This window comes from Cucurbita moschata, unplaced genomic scaffold, assembly GCF_002738365.1.
Source record: "Cucurbita moschata cultivar Rifu unplaced genomic scaffold, Cmos_1.0 Cmo_Scf00021, whole genome shotgun sequence".
In the NCBI taxonomy this organism is placed as follows: Eukaryota; Viridiplantae; Streptophyta; class Magnoliopsida; order Cucurbitales; family Cucurbitaceae; genus Cucurbita; species Cucurbita moschata.
The window spans coordinates 454283-468445 of record NW_019268537.1 but is presented as its reverse complement, the minus strand read 5'-3'; the positions used below and the strand labels follow the sequence as shown (position 1 = coordinate 468445).

General features: G+C 35.6%; 2 protein-coding genes across 2 annotated transcripts; both read right to left on the bottom strand.

Moving 5' to 3' along the window:
• Window positions 1-4690: 4690 nt before the first annotated feature.
• On the bottom strand, window positions 4691-6821 carry LOC111458574 (probable E3 ubiquitin-protein ligase RHC2A). Its single transcript, XM_023101319.1, has one exon. The coding sequence runs from the start codon at window positions 6482-6484 to the stop codon at window positions 5333-5335; it is 1152 nt and encodes a 383-aa protein (XP_022957087.1). The 5' UTR covers window positions 6485-6821; the 3' UTR covers window positions 4691-5332.
• Window positions 6822-7870: 1049 nt separating this feature from the next.
• Window positions 7871-9756, bottom strand: LOC111458202 (glycerol-3-phosphate acyltransferase 5-like). Its single transcript, XM_023100712.1, has 2 exons — window positions 9059-9756; window positions 7871-8928 (listed from the first exon to the last, which is right to left on the bottom strand). The coding sequence occupies exons 1-2, from the start codon at window positions 9617-9619 to the stop codon at window positions 7984-7986; spliced, it is 1506 nt and encodes a 501-aa protein (XP_022956480.1). The 5' UTR covers window positions 9620-9756; the 3' UTR covers window positions 7871-7983.
• Between the last annotated feature and the right edge of the window lie 4407 nt (window positions 9757-14163).

Genomic DNA, 14163 nt, shown 5'->3' with positions numbered 1-14163 from the left:
CCCCCCTCTGGTTCTGTGGTTCTCCACTTGTACAGAAAAAGCTCAAAATGCCAAATCTTTTTCGATTCATCATTCGAACCTCTGATATGTCACTCTTCATCAATTCCCCCTCTTTACTTTTCTAATTCTGATTGATCAGCCCCCACCACCATGCCTGTCTGACCCCACCAGCCCCTCTCTGACCTCCCTCTCTTACTTACTGGACTCAAACACCACCCTTTTCATTTCAGTTTCTCTCCTAAAAATTTCACTTGGGATTTCCATAAGATTGATCTTATGGACATCTTTCAAATCTCTATGTTGAAATGTATTAGCTAATTTGGGTCTTCGGATTTGAGGGAAGGGGAAATATTATAATGGCGTATCTCTGGTTGGGGAAGGGAAAGAAAACCAGGTGTGATACCCACTGCCACGCCCCCCCTTCTTTTAACCTGTTTTGTGGCCCCTTCCCCTTATAAATACCGCTGCAGCCTCTCCTTCAACTAAATAAATCCACTTTCTTTCTTCAAACCGCTCTTATTCTCCCTCTACAACCTTCCATTTTTGCGAAGCTCAAACCTTTCCTTAACCCCACTTCACACTTCACACTTCACTGAAAAATGGCTTCTATTTCCTCATCTGCTGCCGCCGCCGTTCCGCCGCCGTTTTACATGGAGGAGAAATGGAAGCTGCCCAAGAAGGGAGCTCCGGCGAGAAGCCGATCTTCTTCCTCCTCGTGTCCTCTGATGAGAAATTCTTCCGAAAGGAGATGTTCTTTTACAAGAAAATGTGCAAAATTGGTGAAGGAACAGAGGGCTCGATTTTACATCATGAGGCGCTGTGTTACCATGCTCATTTGTTGGCATAACTACAGCGATTCCTGATACCATCGGGAGTTTTCTGTTTTCCTTTTTAAGAGAAAGATCAGAATCAGAATCAAAACCAGAACCAGAACGCGGATCAGATCAAATCATTTGGGTCCTTTTCTTTTTTTTCTTTTTTTCTTTTTTTTTTTTTTGGAGAAAAGTGCAATGTTCTATCTCCTCTGTGTTTTGGGACCTGAAAATGGGGCCGTTGTGCCCAAACCCAGATGGGATTTTCCAGAAACATTGCAAATCCGGATCTTAGAGAGAGAAAGAGAGATTAGAGAGGGATTTTCATATACTTGTAAATAGTTACATGATGTAGTATTGAAATCTCTGAGGTTCTTTTTTCTTTTGGAATTTAAATTTTGTTCCTTGTTTCAATCTGATGGGTAATCTTACTGGGTTCTTTCTGACAAGCATTAATCTTTGTAACTACTTCCATTGTTTTTCTCTAATCAAATGCAATTTCTTTATCATCATCTTCTTCTTCATCCTTCAATCTCTCTGAATCTTATGGTTTTCTTTACTGTTTGCTCTGTTTTTGGTTCTGGGTCATTCTCAGAGTTCTTCTCTCTATGATTCTAGAGAGAGAGAGATTATGTTGGTTGAATCACACAAAAACAAGGCCAGCTTAGGCAGCTGAAGCTGAAGAGGGATCTGTTTCTGGGTTTCATTCTAAAAACTCGAATTTAGAGAAGAAAAAAAAAAAGGAAGTATGGAAATTCGTCAAGTTTGACAAAGTTCAAGGCAAAGGAAAAACAGGCTCTGCATTAATTAAAAGTTGTATAAGAAATTCATTAGTCCCAATTTCTTAAAACAAGTTACCCCAAAATCATTTGGATTAGATCAAACGNGCTGGAAAACAAAAAAAAAAAAAAAAAAAAGAAAGTAGAAGGTCGGCTTTAATTGAGATTGACCAAATAAATGGGTGGAGAAATAAATAAAGGGTGGAGAACATGAATTGGATACCCATTGTATCTCTCTCCCAATCCCCTATATGCCTCTAAAACCCTCCTCTATACACCACATTTTCACCTCTTCCTTCTGCACCTATAATGCTCAAAAACACCCACCCAAACCCAAAAATGAGCATTTTTCACTTTTCTGTTATAAATTTAAATTTCAATTTCATCAAATTATAACTTAAGCTTATGCGTAATAATCGCAATCCTAAACTTATTAAAAGTGATAGAATTTTTATGATTGAATTGATCTTGTTGGCTTGCTCGAGACTGATTGAAAGAATAAAAGGAATGGAATGATTTCAAATGAATTGAATATATGACCATCTAGTAAAAATCTCATGTCTAATTTTATCGAGAGAGAGAGACAACAAGTGTGACTTATCTATTAAAATTTTCATCATCGCCTTAAAGAAACTAAACCCTACATTAGATATATGAACATATTCCATCAATAATCAACCAATGTATTTGATGTCACTCATGTTAATATTGATTTTGTCAGAGATGATCGGCTATATTATAAAATAAAAAAAAAATGCTCCTATAATAGAGTATGACGACGACGTGGAGTAGTATGGTGATGTTCAGGTCCTAGTTTATGTTTTCATGGCACTAAATCCTTCCAAGATCTAATTTTGTCCAAAATCCTTTTGCAACTTTTATTTTAAAGAATAAAAATATTTTTTAAACAAAATGAAATGATCGTGATAATTTTATAATTAACTATATGATAAATAACAAACGACTATTTTATCTATTTTATAAATTTGAGTTGAGTTGTATCGGTAGTTTCTTTAATTTTACTATCTAATCTAGCTCTCAAATATATATATATATATATNTATATATATATATATATATATATATATATATATATATATATATATATATATTTACTTTTAGTTCAAAAATTAAATTTTAATTAGTTTTCTAGCATATACTCTAACTACTACCAAACCAAGACTTTTCTGGCCTATAAATTCATGACCACTAATTTTCTATATAGGTTTAGAAAGGGAATATTTCCCCCACATTTGTAGTAATGGGTAAATTCATATTAAGAATTATTTGTTAAAAAAAAAAAACAATGAATTATTCGATTATTATAAATGAGGAAACATTACGATGATTTGATCAGGTTTCCTCAAAAGTCAATCGACACATAATTAAGAAAAAAAAAACATAAATGCATTATTATCATTGAAAACAAAAGATTTGTAGAGAAATCAAGGAGTCAACTTCATTTCCAATGTTATTTAAAAAACTAAAAAAAAAAATCTATAAAATCTTTAATTTTAAAAAAGTCAAGTAAAAATCTACCTTTATTAGACATGATCGATCATCTTTATCTCTCCATCTAACAAAAATTAAAAAAAAAAAAAATTGAGCAAATAATTAAAAACTCTAAAGTGCTATAAATAATTGGAATTTTTCCTTGGCATGCTTAAGTAGGACCAGAACAGAACTGTTGATGCATGATTTTAGAGTGTGCTTGACTGAATGATTGAAGAAGACAAACGTTTAATTATATAGCCTACAAATCCCTAAACCCCCTTTTGCATTCCCATTTTCTTTTTTCCCATTTTCTTTTCACATTTTACATCAATCCCACATTTCATTCCTTTCTTTCTCTACTCTACTCTCATTCGATATTAACGAGACTTGACCGTCGTAAATACATTCAATCGGAACCTTTATTTACCTGCCTTCCTCTGGCGTTGGGTTATCCCCTATTCGCCGCAACACTTCTCAGACAAACGCAGCAGACGGGAATTATGCACAAAAGACCTTTTTTTGCAAAATCACATCTTACCAAATTTGGAGATTTTAAGGCTTCTAACTCTTCCCCTTTTTTTTCACTATCTTATATTTCCAGAAACTACCAAAATTATGAACATCTAAATTTTGGTTGTTATTGTGGACATAATTGAGAATCTAACATTAGATAAAAGGAGTAATTAATAATTGTTGGGCTGTTCAATTTTATGGATCCAGCTAAGGTCAAACATATCCTCCCACTACATTCTTTTTAAGCTTCCTTATCATTAAAATTCCAGGGCCCCACACTTTGTTTTTCTTTACAAAACAAATACAAGATTTCCATTCACATCAGCCCTATCAAATCTAATCCTAATAAAGCCCTATGGGCTTTTTCCCCATAGCACTGGCCCATTACGGGCCCATCTCGGAACTTGAACCAACAATTTTTTCAAACGCCGTTTTCCCAATTGCCTACTGCCGTTACGATCGGGTCGGCGTGCTGAACGCTTCCAAATCGTTGACTCCAACACATTGCGTGGCAGAACCTGGTTGGACTGTTCTTTCTAATTGGACCCCGCCGTTCCGGGTTTTGGCGTTGTTTGACACGTGGAATCCACTGGTAGCGTTGCTGGTTCTCCAGATTTTAGAAGGTTCCATTTTTTATGAAAATACCAATCAATATTGATGTCTGAGTTCGTTTGAAAAAATATTTAAAATATCATGAAATTATGATTCACTTGGATCTATCATCATAATGGAAGTCGACTAGTTTTGATAACAATGAAGTATTTTCTGTATTACTCTCTCTACATCAAAATCAAAACCAAAAACATTGATATATTCAAATCACCAATGGGGAATGTGCATGAAATGATGAGGGAATGAGTGACAATATGGATAAAAACATTGATGTATTCATTCCATTTATCAGAACAACTTGTGGAAATGGAATGAATACAAAATGTTACAAAAAATTTCAAATTCCCTTTTCTGCTATTTCTCTTGCACATTCATGTTTTGCAGCATGATTTCAATATCAATCCACAATCAAAATATGATGCAAATCCCTGTACTCAGAAAAGCGCATAAAAGAGTGATGGGCACTGCTTAACAGCAAGCTGAACACAAACGCCAATGAAGCAGAGCAATTTATTTCTAGAGATAAACATCATTACAAGCAAAGATGTGCAGAACAATAGTGTGATGCAATGAACTAAGCCGATGCAGTATTCATCCCATGCCTCCAAACTGTTCACATATTCGTTCAATTTATGGAATCATATCAACAAAAAAAAACTGAGCCTAACAACATATTTAAGTAGTTTACCCCTTGGAACTTGCAGCTGCTCTGCTTCCACCGCTCTCTAACAGACTATATTATTAACGGGATCCTGCACCTTGCTCTACAAAACAACCTTACCTTCAAGCTTTTAAACGTAGTAAACCTTATATTTTCCATCATTGTCTAATATGCAGTAGGAGCTACTCTTTTTTCTTCTTTTTTTCTGCGAAGGAGAAGACTGCATTTATTTCCCACATTTCTTGCAATATCCCTTATCCAAATAACCCAAAAAGAGAGGGGAAAAAGAGAACTCTTGCCTTAGCTCGAGAAACCTTCTTAGTTTTATGAATATAAAGCTCGGATAACCGCCCCATTCCCACCTGAAATGCAAATTGTGCTATTTACAGCAATTAATAAGCCTGTCCCATATATAACTTCTTCACGTAATTAGCCTTGCTAACAACCACCACATCCCCAAATCACCAGCTGATTGTCCCACTGTTAACTTCCATAGACCATGTGCGCCGTCGCCTTGGCTCGGTAGTGAAATGTGGGAGTGGTCTACTACTCCTTGAAGAACTAGAATCGATGGTGGAATTTGAAGTAGATGACATAGACCTCATTGATCCCCTGAAGCAAGCAAACATATTGCCAATTATTCGGCTCCATCCGCCTCTTTCCCTTCCTCTGCCTCTTGAAGCAAATGATATTCTTCTAGGGACGCCACCATTGGTGAAACCACCATCCACCTCAGTGTAAACAACCGGGAGTTCTCTCTCCCCACCTCTCCTGCCTCCATTAAACCGCCCTACCGCAAACCCCCCGCCAGGTAACCTCCAAATGGTTAAGCCCACATTCTCTTCACCATTTGAGGCCACCGACCCCTCATTTTCACCACTTTCTGCAGCATCCGGAGAGTTCTGATTATCCGAAGGCAATTCGTGACGACATACTGGACAAGAGTTTCGAATCGAAAGCCAAGGTAGAATGCAATCATAATGGTAAATATGCTTACAGGGCATCTCCCGTGCTTCGGTCCCCAATTCGAATGCTTCTTTGCAAACAGCACAGTGTGACTCAGTTTCCAAATGATTTTCACAGATCTCAATCGTGGGCATTGACTCAATTGCAGCCTTGGACGCCGGGGGGCTCTCAAACCGCCCAATACCGTTCATTTCAATCTGAGAAAGTTGCTCCAGAAGCCTATCAAACCCAGACCCCAACAAAAACTCCGACATGCTCGGTGGCAGCGGTCTCAGGCCAGAACCACCGCCATCATCGTAATAAAGCTCAAACCGACGACTTTCTCCACCTTCACTCCCATCAGACGGCCCCCGAAGAACAATCACAGGATTAAAGGGCGAGCGATCCCCACCATTCCTCCGAGGTCTCCGAATCCCAGATCCCAAATTCGGTCCCGAATTCGACCGGTGGCCAATCATATACATCGCCGCAGCCGGAAACCTCCTCCGCGGAGCCGATTCCACGTCCACCAACCTCGAAGGATGCTCGATCTGTTCGATAAACCCACTATTACAATCGGGGCACACAACAGAGTCTTGATTGAAAACCCTAACAAAGCGACTGCATCGGTAGCACCAGTAGGAAGACGCCGCCGCCATCGACGACATCAACGAAGCTTAATCCAATCAATCACCAAACCCCCCCTAATTGAAGAACCCCACAAAATTTCAATCCTCCCAAGACCAGAAAACAACACAAACGATCAAACCCAGAAACAAAAAACTAAAAAACAAAATCCCCCACGATCAAAATGTCGGCTTCGAACCTAAAAAACTAAAAAAAAAAAAAGAAAAAAACAAAAGCAACGAAAAAGAAAAAGGTGGGATCAATCAGGGGAGTGCAATTTGGGAAATGGGGGATTGAATTAAAGAACCCTAGAAACCGAGGGGCCGACGAAATTAGGATTTGATTTAGGGAATTTTGTAGAGAAAAATAGGAAATGGAATGAACTGATTACAAGGGGGGAAAAGGCTTTAAACGGTAAAACCGCGTCGTCTCCGTTAGCGTCTTACCAACGCCTTTCCAGTTTGGGACAAGTGGTTCCATCCTGTTCGTTCAACTTTAACAGCGTTAAGATGTGCAGCTGCTGTGTACTTCGCCGACTGACGTGTCGTTTGCCGCTTCTAAATTTTAACGTTTCCAGGCGTGGAGGAGAGGAATTGAATATTGCTGAAATTTATAAAAAATAATTTTGTTATTTAAAAAAAAATATATCTCAAATTACATAATTAGCCCTTAAACATTAGTTTTAAATTTATTAGACAAAAAAAAAAAAAAAAAAATTTAAAATATTCATTACCATAAAATAAAATTCTCTTACGGTTTAATTTGCTCTAATTTATTCAATCATTTTAACAAAAAAGTAATGCAAAAATCTTCATAAACTCTCTCATTTCAAATCAAAATTTAGACAAACCTTAATTTAATTATTGCACAAATTAACCATTGAATTCCTTTATCGAGTTTTTAATAGAAATTTAGTTCTAAACATGTTTTTCTTTTAAATTTTATCCATTTTGTAATATACATATTATAATCTACACATAAGAGAATATTTTTCCTTCATTAATTATTAAAAATACCAATAAATTTATGGGTGTTATATTAGTTTCATAGTTTTACTTTATTTTAAAATTTTTGGATTCCAGACTTATTGTTTATAGGATATTAATAGAAACAGTGCATTTTTGTAACATTTTCTATTTTTAATTTATATCCTAATTTTCCATAATTTTAGTTTATCCCCATCCTACAAGAATTGTACATAAATGGGAAAAAATAGAAAATAATATATAGGATGATTTGGAAGCTTTTCTTTATTTGGAGGTATTAAAAAAAACACTATAAATATAATTCAATATATTAAAAAAAATTATAATCTTTAAAAATATTGAACTAAAATGGATGTAGGGCAGTTAGTAGCACAGAGGTGTAGGAAAAAAACAAGAGTAAAATTACATTATGTTATTATTTATTCTTACATTTCAACAAAATTGAAAACAAATTAATCCAAATTCCATTTAAAAAAGAGAGACAAATTTGCAATAAAACCACTAAAACTATTTAAGAAACTAAAGCAAAGCAAAGCAATCTGAACCGTCGGTTGCTAAATGAGGTGAATAAAGGGCTTGAATTTGGCGATCCGCTTCTTGAGCTGATCAACCAAGGAGACATACGACACCGTTCCGTCGTTCCCAGCCAACACTCTATACTTATCCTTCCTCGTAAAATTGGTGCATTCAAACCCCAAACTCGCCGCCAAAATCCTCTGCACGTGATTTGCCACCTCGTGCGGGTTTTTCCCGGCCGAGCAGGTCGCCTCCACCGGCAACTGGTTCAGAAACGTTACCTCGTAAACCGGCCGCGGGTTCATGAAGAAAAACACCGGGTCCAGTCCTTTCCAACCCCGAGCCGTAGTCGCATGAAAAAAACCAACCCGGTAATTCATCGCCACCGGTACAATCCTGTCTGTCAGTTCTGCGAACAGCGCGCTGAATCTCAGGAGAAACGGCTCCCGACATGTCGTCCCTTCGGGGCACACCACCAAGTCGCCTTTGGATAACTCTCGTTTGATTTTCTCCGCGTCGACATGTCGGATTCGGGTTAATCGCACGGTGGGGATTGGGGAGAGGATTTCAGTTAGGCGGGAGATGGAGTAGGTGACGGCGGGGACTTTCCGGCGGAGTACGGTGGCGAGAACGACTGGGTCCATTAAGGTGCGGTGTGTGCACACGAAAAGTACTCCAGAGGTAGCCGCGTTGGGGCCGCTAGAGAGCGGCGGCGGGGGGTGGCCTCTGACGATGACTTTCCCGCCGAAGAGGCGGGTAGCGTAGGGGATGGCCCACATTGGTAAAATTAAGCCGATGGAGATTCGAAAGAGGGAGAGGATTATACCGATTGGGACCCACAGAAGGATTATGAGAGCGGTGGCTGGGGTTGGGCGGTTGACGAGCCGGCCGTCGTGGAAAATGACCGGTGATGGTCGAAGATTTTGGTGGGGTGGAATGTGATCTTGGATTTGAGCGGCGGTTAATGGTGGGTGCATTTGTTCCTGAAACATTAATCACGACGAAATCTCAAAATAAGGTTATTTAAAAAAAAAATAAATAAATAAATAAACATGAAAATGTAATAATACTAAATATTATTGGAACATCAATCATAAAATTTGTGAAACTAACCTCACAAAGACCTAAAAAGGAAGAGCTAGATGAAGGTCGCCCCATGCCCATAGTAGGCCTTCTTCCACCATTTCCCAATTCAAAAAGCTTAGAAATCTCTTCAACAACAGAACCCAATCCTCCCTTCACGAGCCCGGTTGCGAACCCGAATCGATTAAACCCGAGTTCACACCCGACGACCTCATCCGCTCGTAAATGCTCCTTTACAAACATCTCTACCATAACCCTAGGCATCTTAGTCACCACCACTCGTCTCCTAAACCTGCTTGTCACTCTCCAAACATCCATATTCAAATCGTCCATAAAAAACTTGGGCAAAACCGCCCTGGAAACCGACTCGATCTCCGCCTTTCGAACTCCAAACGTGGCCACAAACGTGGCCAGCTTCAGCCCCAGCTCCGCCATCCCGGCTGCGTCGAGGAGGCGTACGAGTGGCCAGGAGAAGAGCAAGAGGGTGAAGCGGATCAAACCGGAGGCCTCGAAGGCCATCAACATGAAGTAGGAGAACACATCGGAGCTGTTCAACAGGGTGCCTTCTAGCTCTGCAATGACAGATTCCATTTTTCCTGAATTGGGTTGTTGGGGATTGGAAGTGAAAGAAGAAGGGGTTATAATAAAATGGGATAGGCGTGTTGTGTTTGACTGGTTTGTTCTTATTTTTGTTGCGAGTGGGAATTTTGGCAGTTTATCAGTTCTACAACTACCAACTCTCCTTTTTATGCTATTTCTTTACCAATCCCACCAATATTTTTCTTTTATTTCTTTCTTTCTTTCTTTCTTTCTTTCTTTCTCCAACCAAAAGTTATTCAAATTCCACAAAATAATTTTAAAAATTATCTTAAATCCTATAGCATAAATGGTGAGCCAGCATGGAAATACTTCATAATTTTCGATATTTAGAAGAAACAAAATGATAATACGCCACGGAAAATATATATAATTAACGTTGGATCACTAAACCCCAACAACCTGGACGGGTTGGATTGTACACATTTTTGTTGTCCACGTGTAAGCATGTAAATGGATGAGCTGGCGTGAGACTCTAGGTTTACTTAACTACGGATTACCAGAACCCCAGATACGTAGGTATACGTGGAAATTGTGTCCAAACCCACCATGTCTTATCTATTTATTTATTTATTTATTTATGGACAAATTGAATGTTTCAAATGTTATGAAAAAAAAAATGTCCTTTTTATTCCACGAAAGTTGTTCATCTAGCCACAATATTTTTGTTCTTTTGACCTTTTCGACTGTTTGATAATGAAATTAGAGTATTCTACAAGTGTTTTTTTTTTTAAGCTAATTTTTACTTTATAAGAACCGAAACAAATTTTCTCCGCGGACCTATTAGAGAGACAAGTTTTTGAGACGGGTAAAGTACATTACATGTCATTAACTATATCAAATTTGCATGTTGATTTAATAAGCCTACTATTTTAAAGTTTTTTTTATTTTTTTTTATCAAATAGCGAAATGGGAGTATAAGTTCAAATTCATAAAATTCACTTATTCTTTTATAAAAAAAAGTATTAAGCATTGAAAATATAACAATCTTGTAAGAGATATGGTATTAGCCATCACTCATTTTTATCGTTGTTTACAAGAAACTTTCATCGAAGACTTTTGCCAAGATGAAAAGTCAAAATTTTTATAATTTTTTTTTAATATTCAACGAGAAGTAAGATCTCACTGGGATCGTAAAATGTAATTGCAAATGAAGATGACACAACCAAAGTCAAAAGCTGTATCCAACTTTCATGGAAAGTCCAAGAATTATATATATATATATATATACATACAAAATTGACCATTAAATAACTACTAGCATAGTTTTTGTTGGGATCCTATCCTTTTTTTTTTTTGTTCTAAATATATTGAATGTAAATGAGAGTGTTTTTTTTAAAACGATTTCTTAGATGAAAGCCTGGTAGAGTAAAACTTAGCACATTTTAAAAAATAAAAAAGTTTAAATTGAAATACGAGACCCTCTCAATTAAATTACATATAAATAAAAACAAAATTTAGGATGTTATGATGGTTAATAATGAAGCCATGGTTGATTGTGGGAAGAGGAAAAGTAATTATATCGAGGGAAGGGCCAAAAAGGTAGCTGGATGATTTGAGAAACTTGCAAGAAACCCACACCATTAAAGATTTGAATAGCTGTTGCTAATTTTCTTGGTTATATATGATATGATATTATATTATATTATATTATATTATATTATATTATATGAAAGCTTGAAAGGTTTCCCCAAATTAGGTGAAGTTGTTAGACAAAACTAAGCTTCTCTTTTTTTCCTATCATCTTATCTTCATCTTCCTAACAATTGTTGGGCCAAGCTCACCCGATACCCTTATTTGGGCCGGTCTAAGCCCATTTGTACTCCAACAATTTAAATATTTTTATTTTATGGAATATGGGACGCATGGACTTATTAAATATAATTTTAAAATATTTATGAAAAATTGAGGATAATATTACAAATTTATAAGGGATAAAAATGAGGGCAGTAGGGGAGAGTGGGGACCCAAAGGGTAAGTGAGGAGTAGGTTGGAGCATTGGCATTAAAAAATTTAATTAAATGTGTAGGGTTTAAATTTTGAGCGCCAACAATACCTAAATATTCCTCACTTATTTAATTCACACCCACCAATTCCTTCACATTTTTAGGGTTTTTCTTAATTTAAAATTGCATTTCAAATACCATAAATTCATAAAAACATTCAAGGAAAATAAATAAAAAAGAAAAGGATAAATTAGAGGAGAGAGAAGCGAGGTGAGGTGAAACCCAGAAGTTCACATGGGTGAATAATGGGTGTCCATCCTGCATGCCACCAAAATTAAAAAGTCTATGCATAATCATAAATGAAGATAGCTATGCGTGTTCGTGTGCATAATAAACTATTATTTCATATTTTTCTTTTAAAGCCTTCTGTTTTCTTTATATTTCTTTTAAATTTATAATCCATATCATCGTTTTATAAAATTTGATTATAATATAATTTAATAACAGTTTAAGTCCACTGCTAACAAATATTGTCTGTTTTTGTCCGTTACGTATCGTCGTTAGCCTCACAATTTTAAAACACAGTTTTTAAGAATAGATTTCTACAGGTTTGTACGAAATGTTTCGTTACCCTCTAAGTTAAAAGGAAGTACGACAAAAAACTATAAAAAAAAAAACGAGTCAAGTTTGATGTTTTTACGTCTAGTCAATATCATATTTACAAAACAATAAATGATATTATTGGCTTTTATAAATACTACCCTAAGTTTTAACTATGCCCATAAATGGAACTTGTTTTTTGTTTTTTTTTTTTAACATCGAGGCAAGTATATTTTATTACCAAGTTAGGTTAAATATTCTAAAAGATGCATTGTTTAGATGGTAAAAAATGATGTAAAAATATCTGTGACCTATTTTCAAATGGGATTACCATTTTTTTTTTTTGTTGAAATTAACCAATAAAATTTTATAAGAGGCATGAAGATATGGAAGTTCATTTATAGTCACATCACGTCTCACATTATCATGAACGATTTGATACTAAGAAAATAATTGAGCTATTAATTAGATTATCTGAAGCCTAATAAATCTAATCATCGCGAAATACTCGAATGAACTAGATTCCACGACATCAATGATTTACGGATGCTTAAAAGAGCTAGGCAAGGTAACCCATTGAGTTAAGTTATGTGAATCCAACGATTGAGATAAGCTAAGAGACACTAGAAGGCGTAAAATTATCTATTGGGTTAGGTCTTATGGCACCAATGAATAAGAGAAGTTCAGAGGGGACATATGTTATGTATATTGAGTGTGTAACCCTAATTTGTGAACAAAAGAGCTTAGTGAGAATAGGTGTAAGATACTAAGCTCTGAGGAGCTGAACGAGTCTTAACTTTATCATGCGCACTAGATTATCGTGTAGCTAGCCTAGGAGAGAATTAAGTTATTATGCGTGTTAGGTTGGATAAAATTGTTTGATGCATGAATAACACATACCATATGACCCCTATTTGTGCTAATTATTTATATCATGATTTTTAAATGAATTATGTGATGGGTGTACTTTCTTTTTTGTTTGATTATGACCATATTTATGCCTTACAAGACACCATAATGTACCCTTACAAGACACCATAATATGTATGAGAAACATGAATGAAATACCATGAATATGGATGCACATCTCATTGAATAATGTTTTTCTAATTCTAGACCTCATGCAAATTGTATATGATCATGGATTACTTCTCCAACATGTTATGCATGAACGTGTACACTATAATATTTTTTGCATTTTTTTTTTTTGGTTTTCAGTAGTGTAAGCATGCACTAGCTAATCTAAACCTATGGGGTACATTTACAAGCCCGTAGTGCCTACGCAAATCATATAGAGAATGATTATGCATCTAACTTTACCGGAACCCAATAATAAAAATTATGTTTCATAAATTATGATACACATTATATATAAATACATTTTTAAATACTTATCCTATTATTAATACCTAAAAAAAAAAAAAAGACCCATCCATAGATGACAACCTCTATTGAACTAATCCATAGACCGTTTATTTTGCATTTTAATAAATTCATAGACAATTTATTTTACATTTTAGTCATGTTTTCATCGTCGAGGTAGTATAATAATTTTTTTTTTTAGTTTTGAACTATTTTAAATACTAATTTTCAGTCTCTAAATAATTAAATCTCTGACAAATTTTTGAGACAAAATGTTCCCAAATAGTTTTATGTACGGACGATTATAGTAAAAAAAAAAAATGTTACAAATATATTTTACATAATTAAGTTACAAGAGGTATTATACAAATTAGTTATTGATATAATTGAAAAAAATGGGATGCCATAAATAACATGCTGTTTTTATTATTTTATTTTGATAATTAACTTTGTATTACTATTATTTTTTCAATAAAATAAAAAAAAAACTTTCCAAAAAATAATTTATCCAATAAGAGTGATGCAGCATCCATGATTACTTGCCTCACATTTTCACAGCCCACTTGCTCAGATGCTATATGCTCCATAATCAAATTGATATTTTGTTAAAAAAAAAAAAAAAAAAAAAAA

What these genes read in the sequence shown, in the direction of transcription:
- LOC111458574 (XM_023101319.1), bottom strand. Translation starts at nt 6,484, where the DNA reads ATGTCGTCGATGGCGGCGGCGTCTTCCTACTGGTGCTACCGATGCAGT.
- LOC111458202 (XM_023100712.1), bottom strand. Translation starts at nt 9,619, where the DNA reads ATGGAATCTGTCATTGCAGAGCTAGAAGGCACCCTGTTGAACAGCTCC. An exon ending in CCTTTTTAGGTCTTTGTGAG is followed by an intron (nt 8,929 to 9,058) that starts GTTAGTTTCACA and finishes TTAATGTTTCAG; the next exon opens with GAACAAATGCACCCACCATT.